At 44.5% G+C, this 11,955-nt stretch overlaps 1 protein-coding gene across 1 annotated transcript; it reads right to left on the bottom strand.

Moving 5' to 3' along the window:
- Positions 1 to 548: 548 nt before the first annotated feature.
- Positions 549 to 4,809, bottom strand: LOC146990551 (1-phosphatidylinositol 4,5-bisphosphate phosphodiesterase delta-4-like). Its single transcript, XM_085803667.1, has 5 exons — positions 4,738 to 4,809; positions 2,434 to 2,481; positions 1,922 to 2,080; positions 904 to 1,116; positions 549 to 562 (listed from the first exon to the last, which is right to left on the bottom strand). Exons 2-5 carry the CDS (start codon positions 2,456 to 2,458, stop codon positions 549 to 551), a joined length of 411 nt encoding a protein of 136 aa, XP_085659793.1. The 5' UTR covers positions 2,459 to 2,481; positions 4,738 to 4,809.
- Between the last annotated feature and the right edge of the window lie 7,146 nt (positions 4,810 to 11,955).

The raw sequence follows: 11,955 nt of genomic DNA, 5'->3' as shown, positions 1-11,955 counted from the left end.
AATTAATAAGATTCAGATAAAAAGTTAAAATCAGTTAAAAAATCATTTGATGTGTTTAATTTCATATATTTCATGATGTTTCATCTGAGTAAGTTAAATAAGTGAGTCAAATAGCAGTACCGCCATCTACTGGCCGATTTTGGTTCAGCGGCTAGGCTTTGTCAATCTTGAATAAAACCTTTATGCAGGAAGTGACAGAAAAACAACAACAAAGAAGTTGAGAGCAGCACATTTGTCAGCTTCTAGCTATGACTAGCCACTCCAGCATACATCTTCCAGTTGCATCGTCGGTACGTATATTACCAGCACATTGTGTACTTATTTGTGTTATGTGTTTACATGTATTTAGCCTACTTTGAGTGAGCTATTTAGTTAGCCATGCTAGGCTTTGGTAATTGTTTATTTTATGGTTTATGCATCTCCATAAATGCAATATTCATGACTGTATTATTTTGTCTATCTCTTTTAGTTTCACACTTTACTTCATCAATAAATCTGGCAAAAGGAATACCCAGTGTGTTGTTTGGAGTGAAGAGTTTAGCTGCCTGTCAACACATGCATGCTACGCATTGAGGACAGAACAATTACTATTATTTTTACTATCATCATCTTCCCTTATATTTATTTCTTTTCTTTTCTTTTCTATTTAATTTTAATTTCGTTATTTCTCTACCTTGCACAAGGTATGCAAATATTATTTCTTTACTGTGTTTCAATTATTTGTTAGGTCAAGGTGAGGTCATGTTATAAGGCTTTCAGGTTTCAGACCTCACCTGCACATTTTTCTTTTCATTCTCACTAGTAAGAGAGATAAGTAAATGTTTTGTTCTATTTTATATGTGCAAATAAATAAAGTATAAAAAAAAAAGTATTGTGTAACTTTTAAAACTGAGTGAAGGATACTGGTCCAGTTGTTCTCCAGGTTCTCGATCAGCTTCCTCATGCCCCTGATCCAGGACTGCGCCTCGTCGGCCGACTCCGCCACCAGATCCAGGTTGCCCCGGCGACCGCGAAACACCAGCGTGAAGCATCGCTCGGCCGGGAACTCGTCGGCGATGCTGAGCAGCACCTCCGACTGGTGGCCCTCCCGCACCGCCTCCACGTCGCTCACAGAGACTGGGCAGAGAGAAGACGTTTTATTCTAACAATCAGTCGGTTCACACAGAATAACTTCTATGGCAAAAGCCGATTTAACATTTAATAGCCAGACTGGATGTGTGTTGCAGATATCTGTAATTCAGTTTTGCCGAGTCAAAAAGAATATTTCAGATATCTGCAACTACATTCTTCCAAGGACAAATGACGTCACTTTAACCATTCATGTGTATGGGGTTTGTCATTACAGATATCTACAATTCAGTTGCAGATATCTGCTATGTGAATTACAGATATCTGTAACTGAATTACCACTAGTACTAATTCCAGTTTGAGATATCTACAATTTGATTCTGACTAGTCATAATTCCAGTTCAAGATATCTTTAATTCACTGCAATTAAAGATATCTACATGTCCCTGTTCAGATATCTTAAATTAAGTTTTGACTAGGTGAAATGACGTTGTAGATATCTCAAACTGGAGTTAGGAATAGTTGTAATTCAGTTACAGATATCCGTAATTCACATAGCGGATATCTGCAACTGAACTGTAGATATCTGTAATGACAAACCCCATACACATGAATGGTTACAGTGACGTCATTTGTCCTAGGAAGAACGTAGTTGCAGATATCTGAAATGTTCTTTTTGACTCTGCAAAACTGAATTACAGATATCTTGAATCAAAAATCCAACTATTCAAAATGTAGTTACGACAAGTCAGAAAGATGTTGTTGATATCTACAATGTTAATTCCGGATAGTCAAACTTAGCTTTTAAATGTTAAATCCGCTTGCCATAAACTTCTTGAATTTCTACACTTACATGTGGAGTGAGTGTTGCCAGCTTTCTTGGACTTGTACCAGATGGTCATGCAGTCGTCCTGCAGTTTGAAGTAACGCTGCTTCTTCCAGGACCGGGACTTGATTTTCCGCATCACCGTCCCCACCAGCATGGACTGGAGGTTGTCATCCCCCGGTATGCCTGGAAAACAGACAGGGAAAACACTCTGGAGCTGGAAAATATGGAACTTACAACATAAACATTACATCTGTGATCAAATCTTCACATCTATGTTGCACAATATTAGTCTGTTTTAAAGTTAAAGATCAATTTCACATCAAATGTAATCTGTTTTATGAATATTTATGTACGTTTTCAATCATTATCTTACAATTTGCACAGTGTCTGCTCTACCAAAGCAGCTTTTTCTAGGTCCTGTGATATTGTTCTACTTAATGTACAACAATCAGATGTTATTATGAATTAATACAGTTTAATGACTGCATTTAAAAAAAAAAAACTGAAATCCATAGAGGAGACAAGAAGAAACTTACGGAGGCCACTCCCTGTAGAAGCCATTCAGTGTCTTCTCACACTGCCATCTACAGAAAAGAACAGTTGGAAGAACGAAAATATGCATTTTAATAATATCAAAACAACAGAGCTTTTAAAAAGAGATGAAATTTACATTATTCAACTGCAAATTCTGGTTATTTGATGTACAAGGTCTCTATAGATAGAAGTAGAACCCATGAGTACACGTCTGACTGTTTCCCGCAAATATTACTATAGTCAGCTGGGTCCAGTGTTTCCTCCAGGATTTTTTTAAAGAGTGGCGGCAAGGGTGGTCTGATCGCCGGGGATGGGGGGGGGGTGCACGCGAGACCGGATCGTCGACTAGTCGCTGATGACGTCATTCATATTTTTCCCATCATAACTAAAATCCCAGGAGGAGGGAAATGCTCTGCAACAATCTGTATTCACTGACTGACAGCTCACGCACAGAAATTAGTCCACAGTACAGCAGCTTTATAAACAACAAACTGTAAATCAGTTTGTTTTTTTGTAACATATACAGGTGCAAAAGAAAATACTGTAGCTACTGTTCATTAAACAATTAGGGAGGAAAACGACACACAGGCCTCGTCAGCATCACAGTCCTGCTCAGTCACAGTTTTACTCACAGTTTTAGTTTTTCCTGGTTGGTTGCTGCTGTTGTTGTTGTGCGCGACGTAAAGCTGTCGATATGAGCGGAGTTTTTTTTTTTTTTTTTTTTTAATTGCCGGCAGCCCGGACACACTGCCCGCGGAAGCAGCAGTTTCTCCTGCTCTCTCTCTCCACGCCGGTCAAACATCGACCCGTCTGTATCTACACACACAGCTCTGTCTCTAGCGCTGTAGCTATGTATGGATGTGTCTTGTGTGCAGACGCAACTGACAAATATGTATAGACGGACAAGCAAACTTAATCATCATTTATTTTATTTTGAAAATTGACCGGATTCTCTCGCCTTTTCTGTGCCTGACTTCCTGTCTGGTACGCGCTCGTTCTATCCAGCTTGACGGCGCTCGTATTTTTTTCATCCAGCGCACTCAGCTGTTGTTTCAAGCCGCTACTCTTGTAGCCTACTGTTACATGATCAGCGACTAGTCGACGTCAAGCTCAAAACGTCATTGTGGAGCAGGGGACTAGTCTGTGCAACCCCTAGTGGAAAACCTGCTTTACATTGTTTTAACATTAAAAAAAAAAAAAAAAATCATAATTCTGAAGGTGTGGCGGCTTTTATTTTGCCGTGGCGGTGCGCCACGATCAATTACATGTAGCGGAAACCCTGAGGTCACTTTGACCTCTCTCGCTTCTTAAAATGCATGTAACTGTGTTTGTGTAAATACAGTATGTCTCCAGTCCATGACTTTTCCTAAAAGTGTGTTCTACATCATCTTATGCGTTTTCACGATTCTAGTATAAAAGAGAATGAAAAAAAGAGTGATTTTACCAAGAACCGCCAAGAGGTCATTTTGACCTCCATTCATTCTAATGCAAAAATGATAAATGGACTGTATTTATATAGCCATATATATTATATAGCCAGCCAGACACACAGTTCAAAACACTTTATAGTAATGCTTCACATTCACACACACATACTTTACAAAAAATAACAATAGTCGTTGCTAGGCAACCAAGATAGACAACTTATTTTTCTATTTTTCGAACAGTGTGTGTATATAAAAATGTACAAAATTGTTACAACTTTCTGAATTCATATCCATGAGCAAGGGACTGTCATTGTTATGTTCAATGTTTATGAGTAATGTTCATTTTTTATCTTAGTCGTGACTTAGGAGTTCAGATCTAGGTATTAGAAAGCTGTCAAACAGATAACAATTTTATTTGTATAGCCCGTTTTTACCAACAGTTTGTCTCAAAGGGCTTTACATCCCATCATAACAACATCCTCTGTCCTTAGACCCTCACATCCACTGAGGAAAAACTCCATGGAAAACCCTTTTAACAGGGAGATATTGGAGAAATACTTCCTGTCTTTAGGATAGAACTGTTAATCCTGTTTTATCTGTATGAGTTTTAAATGTATTTTAATGTGCAGGACACATTTCCCTAAGGACAATAAAGGTCTTTTTAAGTTTTTAAAGTTTTAAGATAAAGACAAAGTTCAGTGTGTCAAACATTTCCATGTTATCTTACCAGGTGATAGCACGGCAGCATTTTAGTTTGAACGTAACAGCGTGTTAAAATATCTTCTGTTGTGAACATCCACATCGCACCGTCCGACTGCCTTCAAACACTTTGAACTAAAAGGCTGAAAGTTAAGAAGTGAAGAGATGAGTGAGTCTGACCTGTTGCAGGATGAGGATCATCTCTGGTCGGTGGCTCTGGCTGCTGCAGAGCTGGAACAGATCATATGGCGCCCGGTCACTCGCTGCTGCTGCTGCTGCCTCGCTGCTGCTGCTGCTGCTGCTGCCTCGCTGCTCTCCACGCTGCTGCAGAGATGAAAGGCAACAACAACAAGTGAAGCCAGAGTCAACTCCCTGTGACGATCCCATGCTCCTCCCTCCCTCCCTCCCTCCCTCTCTCTCTCCCTCTGTCTCTCTCTATAGATCCTTTCTTTCCCTATCAATTGTTTACCATTTCTTAAAGATGCTATATAATACAACGATGTATAAAAAGCAGCATCAAAGCCAGAGAGGTGTATATACTTTCAAACAAGCCATTAGGACTCTTGTAACTTTATGATGTCACAGCATCTGATCCACCTGGATAGATTTTTTACCAGTCCACCACAGTGTGCACAGCATGTGTGAATGTGTTTGTTTGTATGTACTGCTGCTGTAACCTTGCAAATTTACCCATCGGGGGATGAATAAAGGCATACTTTACTTTACTTTACTTGACCCAATCTGTTCCCTTCCTCCTTCTTTCTTTCCTTCCTTCCTCTCTTCTTTCCCTCCATCCTTCCTTGGCCCAGGAGGACAACAGGAGGATGTCCAGTCTGCAGATTTTTTTTTTTTACTCTTCATAAAGCAGGCCCTGCAAATAATTAGAAGCATCACTCATTATCTGGACACAAAATGTTTCCTCCTCTTCAACAAACCGACCTGTACCGTTGTGTCTCTGCTGTAAATCCTACTTCCAGTTACCTGTTGCAGAGGTGGCTGCTGGGTACTGTAGTTTTCCCTCCGTCCCGTTAGAGGAGGTCATTGTGAGGGAGCCCCTCCATTTTACTCTTGGCTCGGTGTGTGTAATTCGAGGTGGGAAACTGAGCCGGAGCCGTGGATTATTAATGCCTCAGAACCTGAGCAGGGAGCACACCAGAAAAACCTCCACCAGAATATTCAGATTCTGAACGTACAGACTTATTTGCCTGAGCTCTCAGGTGTGTTTACTGATAATGAGTCCGACAGGAGGCGTTAAGCTCAGAGATGTTTGTGCATTTGATGACGAATGCCTTCCTGCAGCTCCGTCCTTGTGGCCTTGTTGCAACTAAACTGGCCTGATCAAAGTTTGATGAACGGGGCTTAGTAACATTACACGGGACAGAAAACATTTTGACTCTGCGGTGAAGCTCCGCTGCTCCTCCACTTGGCGTGACACCGCACCACGCCAAATCCTTCCCTCTTTTTTTTTTTCTAACCACTTTTCTTCAGACCTTGATGGGACAATTTACATAAGCACAGCTGCTGATGAGAGGAAATGTTGCTGTTGCTGTTGCATTGCATTCTGGGAGGGCGTTATCTCCCTTGTATGGCTCAGATAGTTCCATATCATTTCACTCAGTTAAGTACTGCTCTGTCTTAACATATATTAGTATTAGTAATGTGTTGTAATATTGTATGTGTTTATGCTATTTCCTACTTAAAATGTATTCTAACCTTTTGTATTGTATTGTAACACCAACCTGCCTAGAGGACTCCAGATGGAAATTAGCCCTCTGGCTACAATCTGGCACATTTACAGCTACTACGGTACATATTTATTAATGTACATTGTCCTGACTTCTAAATAAATAAATGAAAATGAAAAGTCCTAAAGCAAAAGTTTGACTGTTTGCTCTATTGTGACCCAACCTGCCAGTCATAAGTCTGTCATCCTCTGGCCTCTGTGACCGTTTTAATCATTTAGTCATTGGGTTTCAACATGTACCAGGACAATAAAGGGTCAGCACCTCCAGGTCTGAGTTCCACCACTGGTCAAGGCCTCTATTTATTTTTTTATTTATCTATTGCACATACACTCAAATTATTCGGCTATATAATTAATTCATTATTACATTCCCTTACTAGTGTAGGCATAAATCTGACACTGGGTCCACCTCCAACAACAAGTTCTACCATAGACTACATAAATACACTGAAATGGGCAGTAGGTGTTGATTATCTTGCAGAGGGTAGAAACAAACAAACATGCAAAAAAAAAAAAAACATCTGGTAGGCTAACTTTTTGTTTTTACCTGACACAATGTCGGCTGTATTTCCTCTTGTGATAAAAGTGCCGACCTCCATTCATCCGATTCCGGGGGTAAACACAGGACGATCTCACTCCATGGACTCACACAGCTGATCAGCCTCCTGCAAAACAACCGGATATGGATAACACCACTGTGATCATATAAATCTGGTTTTTATTCGGTTTGAACATCTGATTCCACGTGTTGTCAAAAAAAAAAAAAAAAAAAAAAGCACATGGCGCTGGTTCGTAGACACGTGCGCGCGCGCGCGTGCACTGCATGCATGGTGTACGCGCGCGCCTGCTTCAGTCTTTTTGATCTCTTGATCTTTCACTGCGCGTTGACGTTGATTTATGCAGTGACGTCAAAAATTCGATTTCCTCATGAAGATATTCTGATGACGTGGGCGATTCCCTTTGAAGTTACTGTGCGGCGACGTCATAATTGGCCATTTATTGTGATGTTGGTGACGTCAGATAGAGTATAAATAGGTCTTGCCTGTGAAGTCGCCCAAAATCCTTTTTGCCAGTGAACGAGACAGACGTGCACACACTCGCTCTCTCTTTACACAGGACTTCTTTGAAGAACTTTTGCAGAAAGTTAAAAAAACAACAACAACAAAAAAAGCAAAAGCATTTATTGCCACTGCTTTTTGTTAAAAAAACAAAATGTCTCTCTCCAAATCTCTGATGGAAGACTCCCGTGAAGTCACTCCGCAGGATCTAATGCCTGTCGTGGGCAAATATCTGGACAGATTCTCCACCGTGCAGTGGAATCTTTTGGCTGCCGGGGTGGAAGACGCAGAAACGACCGCGACCATTGCTGACTTATGCACAGAAATTGTGCAGTTACTCGTCACGATGGTTCTGAAAATTCTGCGACCACTGATTGAGGAAGGCTTCGATCAGAGGATGTCTCCGGCTGTTATTCAACAAGAACTGGAGAACATCAGCACCAATGTGGGAGACTCTCTCTGCGTCAGCTTTGCTCTCGCCCTTGATGTTCCACATAACGAAACCGAGAGCGGTGCCGAGCTGACAGCAGTCATCGAAAGGGAAGTCTCTCAAAAAATCAGCTCTATCGTATTGGACGCCGTCAGCTGCCAAGAGTGGCCTCTGCAACCCGCCGTCTTTGTCAGTGGTTCCAACATGAAGTTTCTTCGCCAAATGGTCCTTCAAGCTACCAAATGCCTGAGAAAGTGTTTGGACAAGCTGAAGTTCCGGTGCTTGGGAGGGTGTTGGCAGCCGACACTGTCAGACGAGGCTTCCCCATGCAAAAGCTGTGGCAAAAGTCACAGCAAAAGCCGAAGCAAAAGCCAAAGCCCCAGCCAAAGCCCCAGCCAAAGCCCCAAGACATCACCAGAGCTCACCAAAACATCCGAATCACGAGAGGAATCACCTTTGAGTGTAAAATCCAAGATATCTGAGTCCTCAACCGCCAACGAAGTGACTGACATTCTTATCAAATGGTCCAACGAGACGCCATGCATCGCCGAGGAAGGCGACACAACTTCACCCTCATCTTCTCTGGAGCTGGAAGCCAAGACTGCTGCGTACGATATTGTCAAAGCCATCAAAGACGACCTGCATTATGATAATTTTGAGAACATTGGATGCTGCGAGAAAAGCAGGGCACTGAATCCTCATTTCGACATGAGGCCAATTGTCGACATGGTAACGGGATTTTTTGCCAAAACTACAAACGCCAACACCAACGACAACGACAACCAAATTAATCAGAAACCGGGCTTTGTCAAATTCGTCAAGAATCAATACAGGAAAATGATGACAGAACTGAAGAACCAAGCACAGAAACAACACTCAGAGTATCTGGTGAGGCTTAAACGGAAAACAAGGAAGACGCCACAGCCGGAAGCCACTGAAGACGACGACGTTAGAAAGATTCCAGCTCAGATCGATTTTGAGACCATCAGACCGGAAATCGAAGAATTATTTGACCAGCTCGACCAGTCAGAGTGTGCCGGCATGTCACTGGAAAGCATCATGGCCATAAGCGACATCAGAAAACTCGTAAAGAAACTGACCGTGAAAATTTACAACAACATGGTGGACGACGAGCTCTATCAGATCCCTGTGGTTTCACTGGACGAACATCTTACCGACTATGTCATCCCTGACGTCAAGGTCGAAGGTGAGTCCAAGTTTTCTCCTGAGGTCTGCTACGCCATGGCCGAGGACATGGTGGGAAAGCTTATGCAGAATTTGCTTCTGTGCATCGAGAAAGACCAATCGGAAAAGACAAACTACAGGGAGCAAGTGGCTGCCGTGTTGGCCGACATCCAAGAATTAATCGAATACAAGATCAGCTCATCCGAAGAAGATGAAGAAACCACCTCCACATCAGAGGCCGTGGAAACCTCTGGCGACGCACAGTCTACACCATCACGGGCTACACAACTGCGGACCACAAGATCATCATCCAGACAGTCACCAACCACACGATCACAGGCTGCACGGTCACCCGCCACACGGTCACCGGCTGCACGGTCACCAGCTGCACGGTCACCCGCCGCACGGTCACCGGCCGCAAGGTCACCGGCCGCACGGTCACCCGCCGCACGGTCACCGGCCGCACGGTCACCAGCCGCACGGTCACCAGCTGCACGGTCACCCGCCGCACGGTCACCCGCCGCACGGTCACCCGCCACGCGGTCACCAGCTGCACGGTCACCAGTGGTCTACAAATGTCTAATGGAAGACGCCGCCGAAGTCACTCCACAGGATCTAATGCCTGTCGTGGGCAAATATCTGGACAGATTCTCCACCGTGCAGTGGAATCTGTTGGCGGCCGGGGTGGAAGACGCAGAAACGACCGCTAACATCGCTGACTTATGCACAGAAATTGTGCAGTTGCTCGTCACGATGGTTCTGAAAATTCTGCGACCACTGATCGAGGAAGGTTTCAATCAGAAGTTGTCTCTGGCTGTTATTCAACAAGAACTGGAAAGCATCAGCGCCAATGTGGGAGACTCTCTCTGCGTCAGCTTTGCTCTCGCCCTTGATGTTCCACATAACGAAACCGAGAGCAGTGCAGAGCTGACAGCAGTCATCGAAAAGGAAGTCTCTCATAAAATCAGCTCTATCGTATCGGACGCCGTCAGCTGCCAGGAGTGGCCTTTGCAACCCGCCGTCTTTGTCAGTGGTTCCAACATGAAGTTTCTTCGCCAAATGGTCCTTCAAGCTACCAAATGCCTGAGAAAGTGTTTGGACAAGCTGAAGTTCCGGTGCTTGGGAGGATGTTGGCACCCAACATTGTCAGACGAGGCTTCCCCATGCAAAAGCTGCAGCAAAAGCCATAGCAAAAGCCGAAGCAAAAGCCAAAGCCCCAAGACATCACCAGAGCTCACCGAAACATCCAAATCACGAGAGGAATCACCTTTGAGTGTAAAATCCAGGATATCTGTGTTCTCAACCGCCGACGAGGTGACTGACATTCTGATCAAATGGTCCAGTGAGACGGCATGCATCGCCAAGGAAGGCGACTCAACTTCACCCGCATCTTTTCTCGAGCACGAAGCCAAGACTGCTGCGTACGATATTGTCAAAGCCATCAAAGACGACCTGCATTATGATAATTTTGAGAACATTGGATGCTGTGAGAAAATCAGGTCACCGAATCCTCATTTCGACATGAGGCCAATTGTCGACATGGTAACGGGATTTTTTGCCAAAACTACAAATGCCACCGGCAACGACAACGACAACCAAATTAATCAGAAACCAGGCTTTGTCAAATTTGTCAAGAACCAATACAGGAAAATGATGACAGAGCTGAAGAACCAAGCACAGAAACAACACTCAGAGTATCTGGTGAGGCTTAAACGGAAAACAAGGAAGATGCCACAGCCGGAAGCCACTGACAACGACGACGTTAGGACATTTAGCAGGAGAAAGACTCCAGCTCAGATCGATTTTGAGACCATCAGACCAGAAATCGAAGAATTATTTGACAAGCTTGACCAGTCAGAGTGTGCCGGCATGTCACTGGAAAGCATCATGGCCATAAGCGACATCAGGAAACTCGTAAAGAAACTGACCGTGAAAATTTACAACAACATGGTGGACGATGAGCTCTATCAGATCCCTGTGGTTTCACTGGACGAACATCTTACTGACTATGTCATCCCTGACGTCAAGGTCGAAGGTGAGTCCAAGTTTTCTCCTGAGGTCTGCTACGCCATGGCCGAGGACATGGTGGGAAAGCTTATGCAGAATTTGCTTCTGTGCATCGAGAAAGACCAATCGGAAAAGACAAACTACAGGGAGCAAGTGGCTGCCGTGTTGGCCGACATCCAAGAATTAATCGAATACAAGATCAGCTCATCCGAAGAAGATGAAGAAACCACCTCCACATCAGAGGCCGCGGAAACCTCACGGGCTACACAACTGTCGACCAAAAGATCGTCATCGTCATCCACACGATCACTGGCTGCACGATCCCCAGCTGAACGATCACGGGCTGCACGCTCACGGGCCGCACAATCCCCTGACACGCGGTCGCCGGCCGCACAATCCCCAGCCACACGATCTCCAACTACACGATCTCCAGCTACACGATCTCCAACTACACGATCTCCAGCTACACGGTCTCCAGCTACACAGTCTCCAGCACAACCACCGGTCATATGGTCTCCCGCCCCACGGTCACCCGCCACTCGGTCACCGGCTGCACAACCACCGGCCATATGGTCTCCAGCCCCACGGTCACCCGCCACTCGGTCACCGGCTGCACAACCACCGGCCATATGGTCACCCGCCCCACGGTCACCCGCTACAAGATCACCCGCCATACGGTCAACGGCCACACCTACGACTACGCCGACTGCCGAACTTTCTTCTGCGTTCCCTTTTGACCCTAAATGTACAATCGGGAAGGTCGCGGCTACCTTGAACGCCCTTTACCACTGTCATTATCCCAGTTGGTACTCAGAGCCAACTCGAAAAGCATCACCAGTGTTTCAGACCAGTCCTAAAGCATTTCAGTCTGCTCCACCGCAAGCCTTCCAGGAAGTCCCCCCAACGCAAGCCTCCCAGGAGGTCCCCCGTAAATCACAGGACAGGATCTCCCAAGAAAGCTCTGCATCCTCCAC

Source organism: Trachurus japonicus, chromosome 2, assembly GCF_045865225.1.
Source record: "Trachurus japonicus isolate A0001 chromosome 2, Traja_1.0".
Taxonomy (NCBI): domain Eukaryota; kingdom Metazoa; phylum Chordata; class Actinopteri; order Carangiformes; family Carangidae; genus Trachurus; species Trachurus japonicus.
Note: the sequence above shows the minus strand (reverse complement) of the source record. Positions and strands in the feature narration are given on the sequence as shown.

What these genes read in the sequence shown, in the direction of transcription:
- LOC146990551 (XM_085803667.1), bottom strand. Translation starts at nt 2,458, where the DNA reads ATGGCTTCTACAGGGAGTGGCCTCC. An exon ending in TTCTACAGGGAGTGGCCTCC is followed by an intron (nt 2,081 to 2,433) that starts GTAAGTTTCTTC and finishes TCTGTTTTCCAG; the next exon opens with GCATACCGGGGGATGACAAC. An exon ending in TGGCAACACTCACTCCACAT is followed by an intron (nt 1,117 to 1,921) that starts GTAAGTGTAGAA and finishes CTCTCTGCCCAG; the next exon opens with TCTCTGTGAGCGACGTGGAG.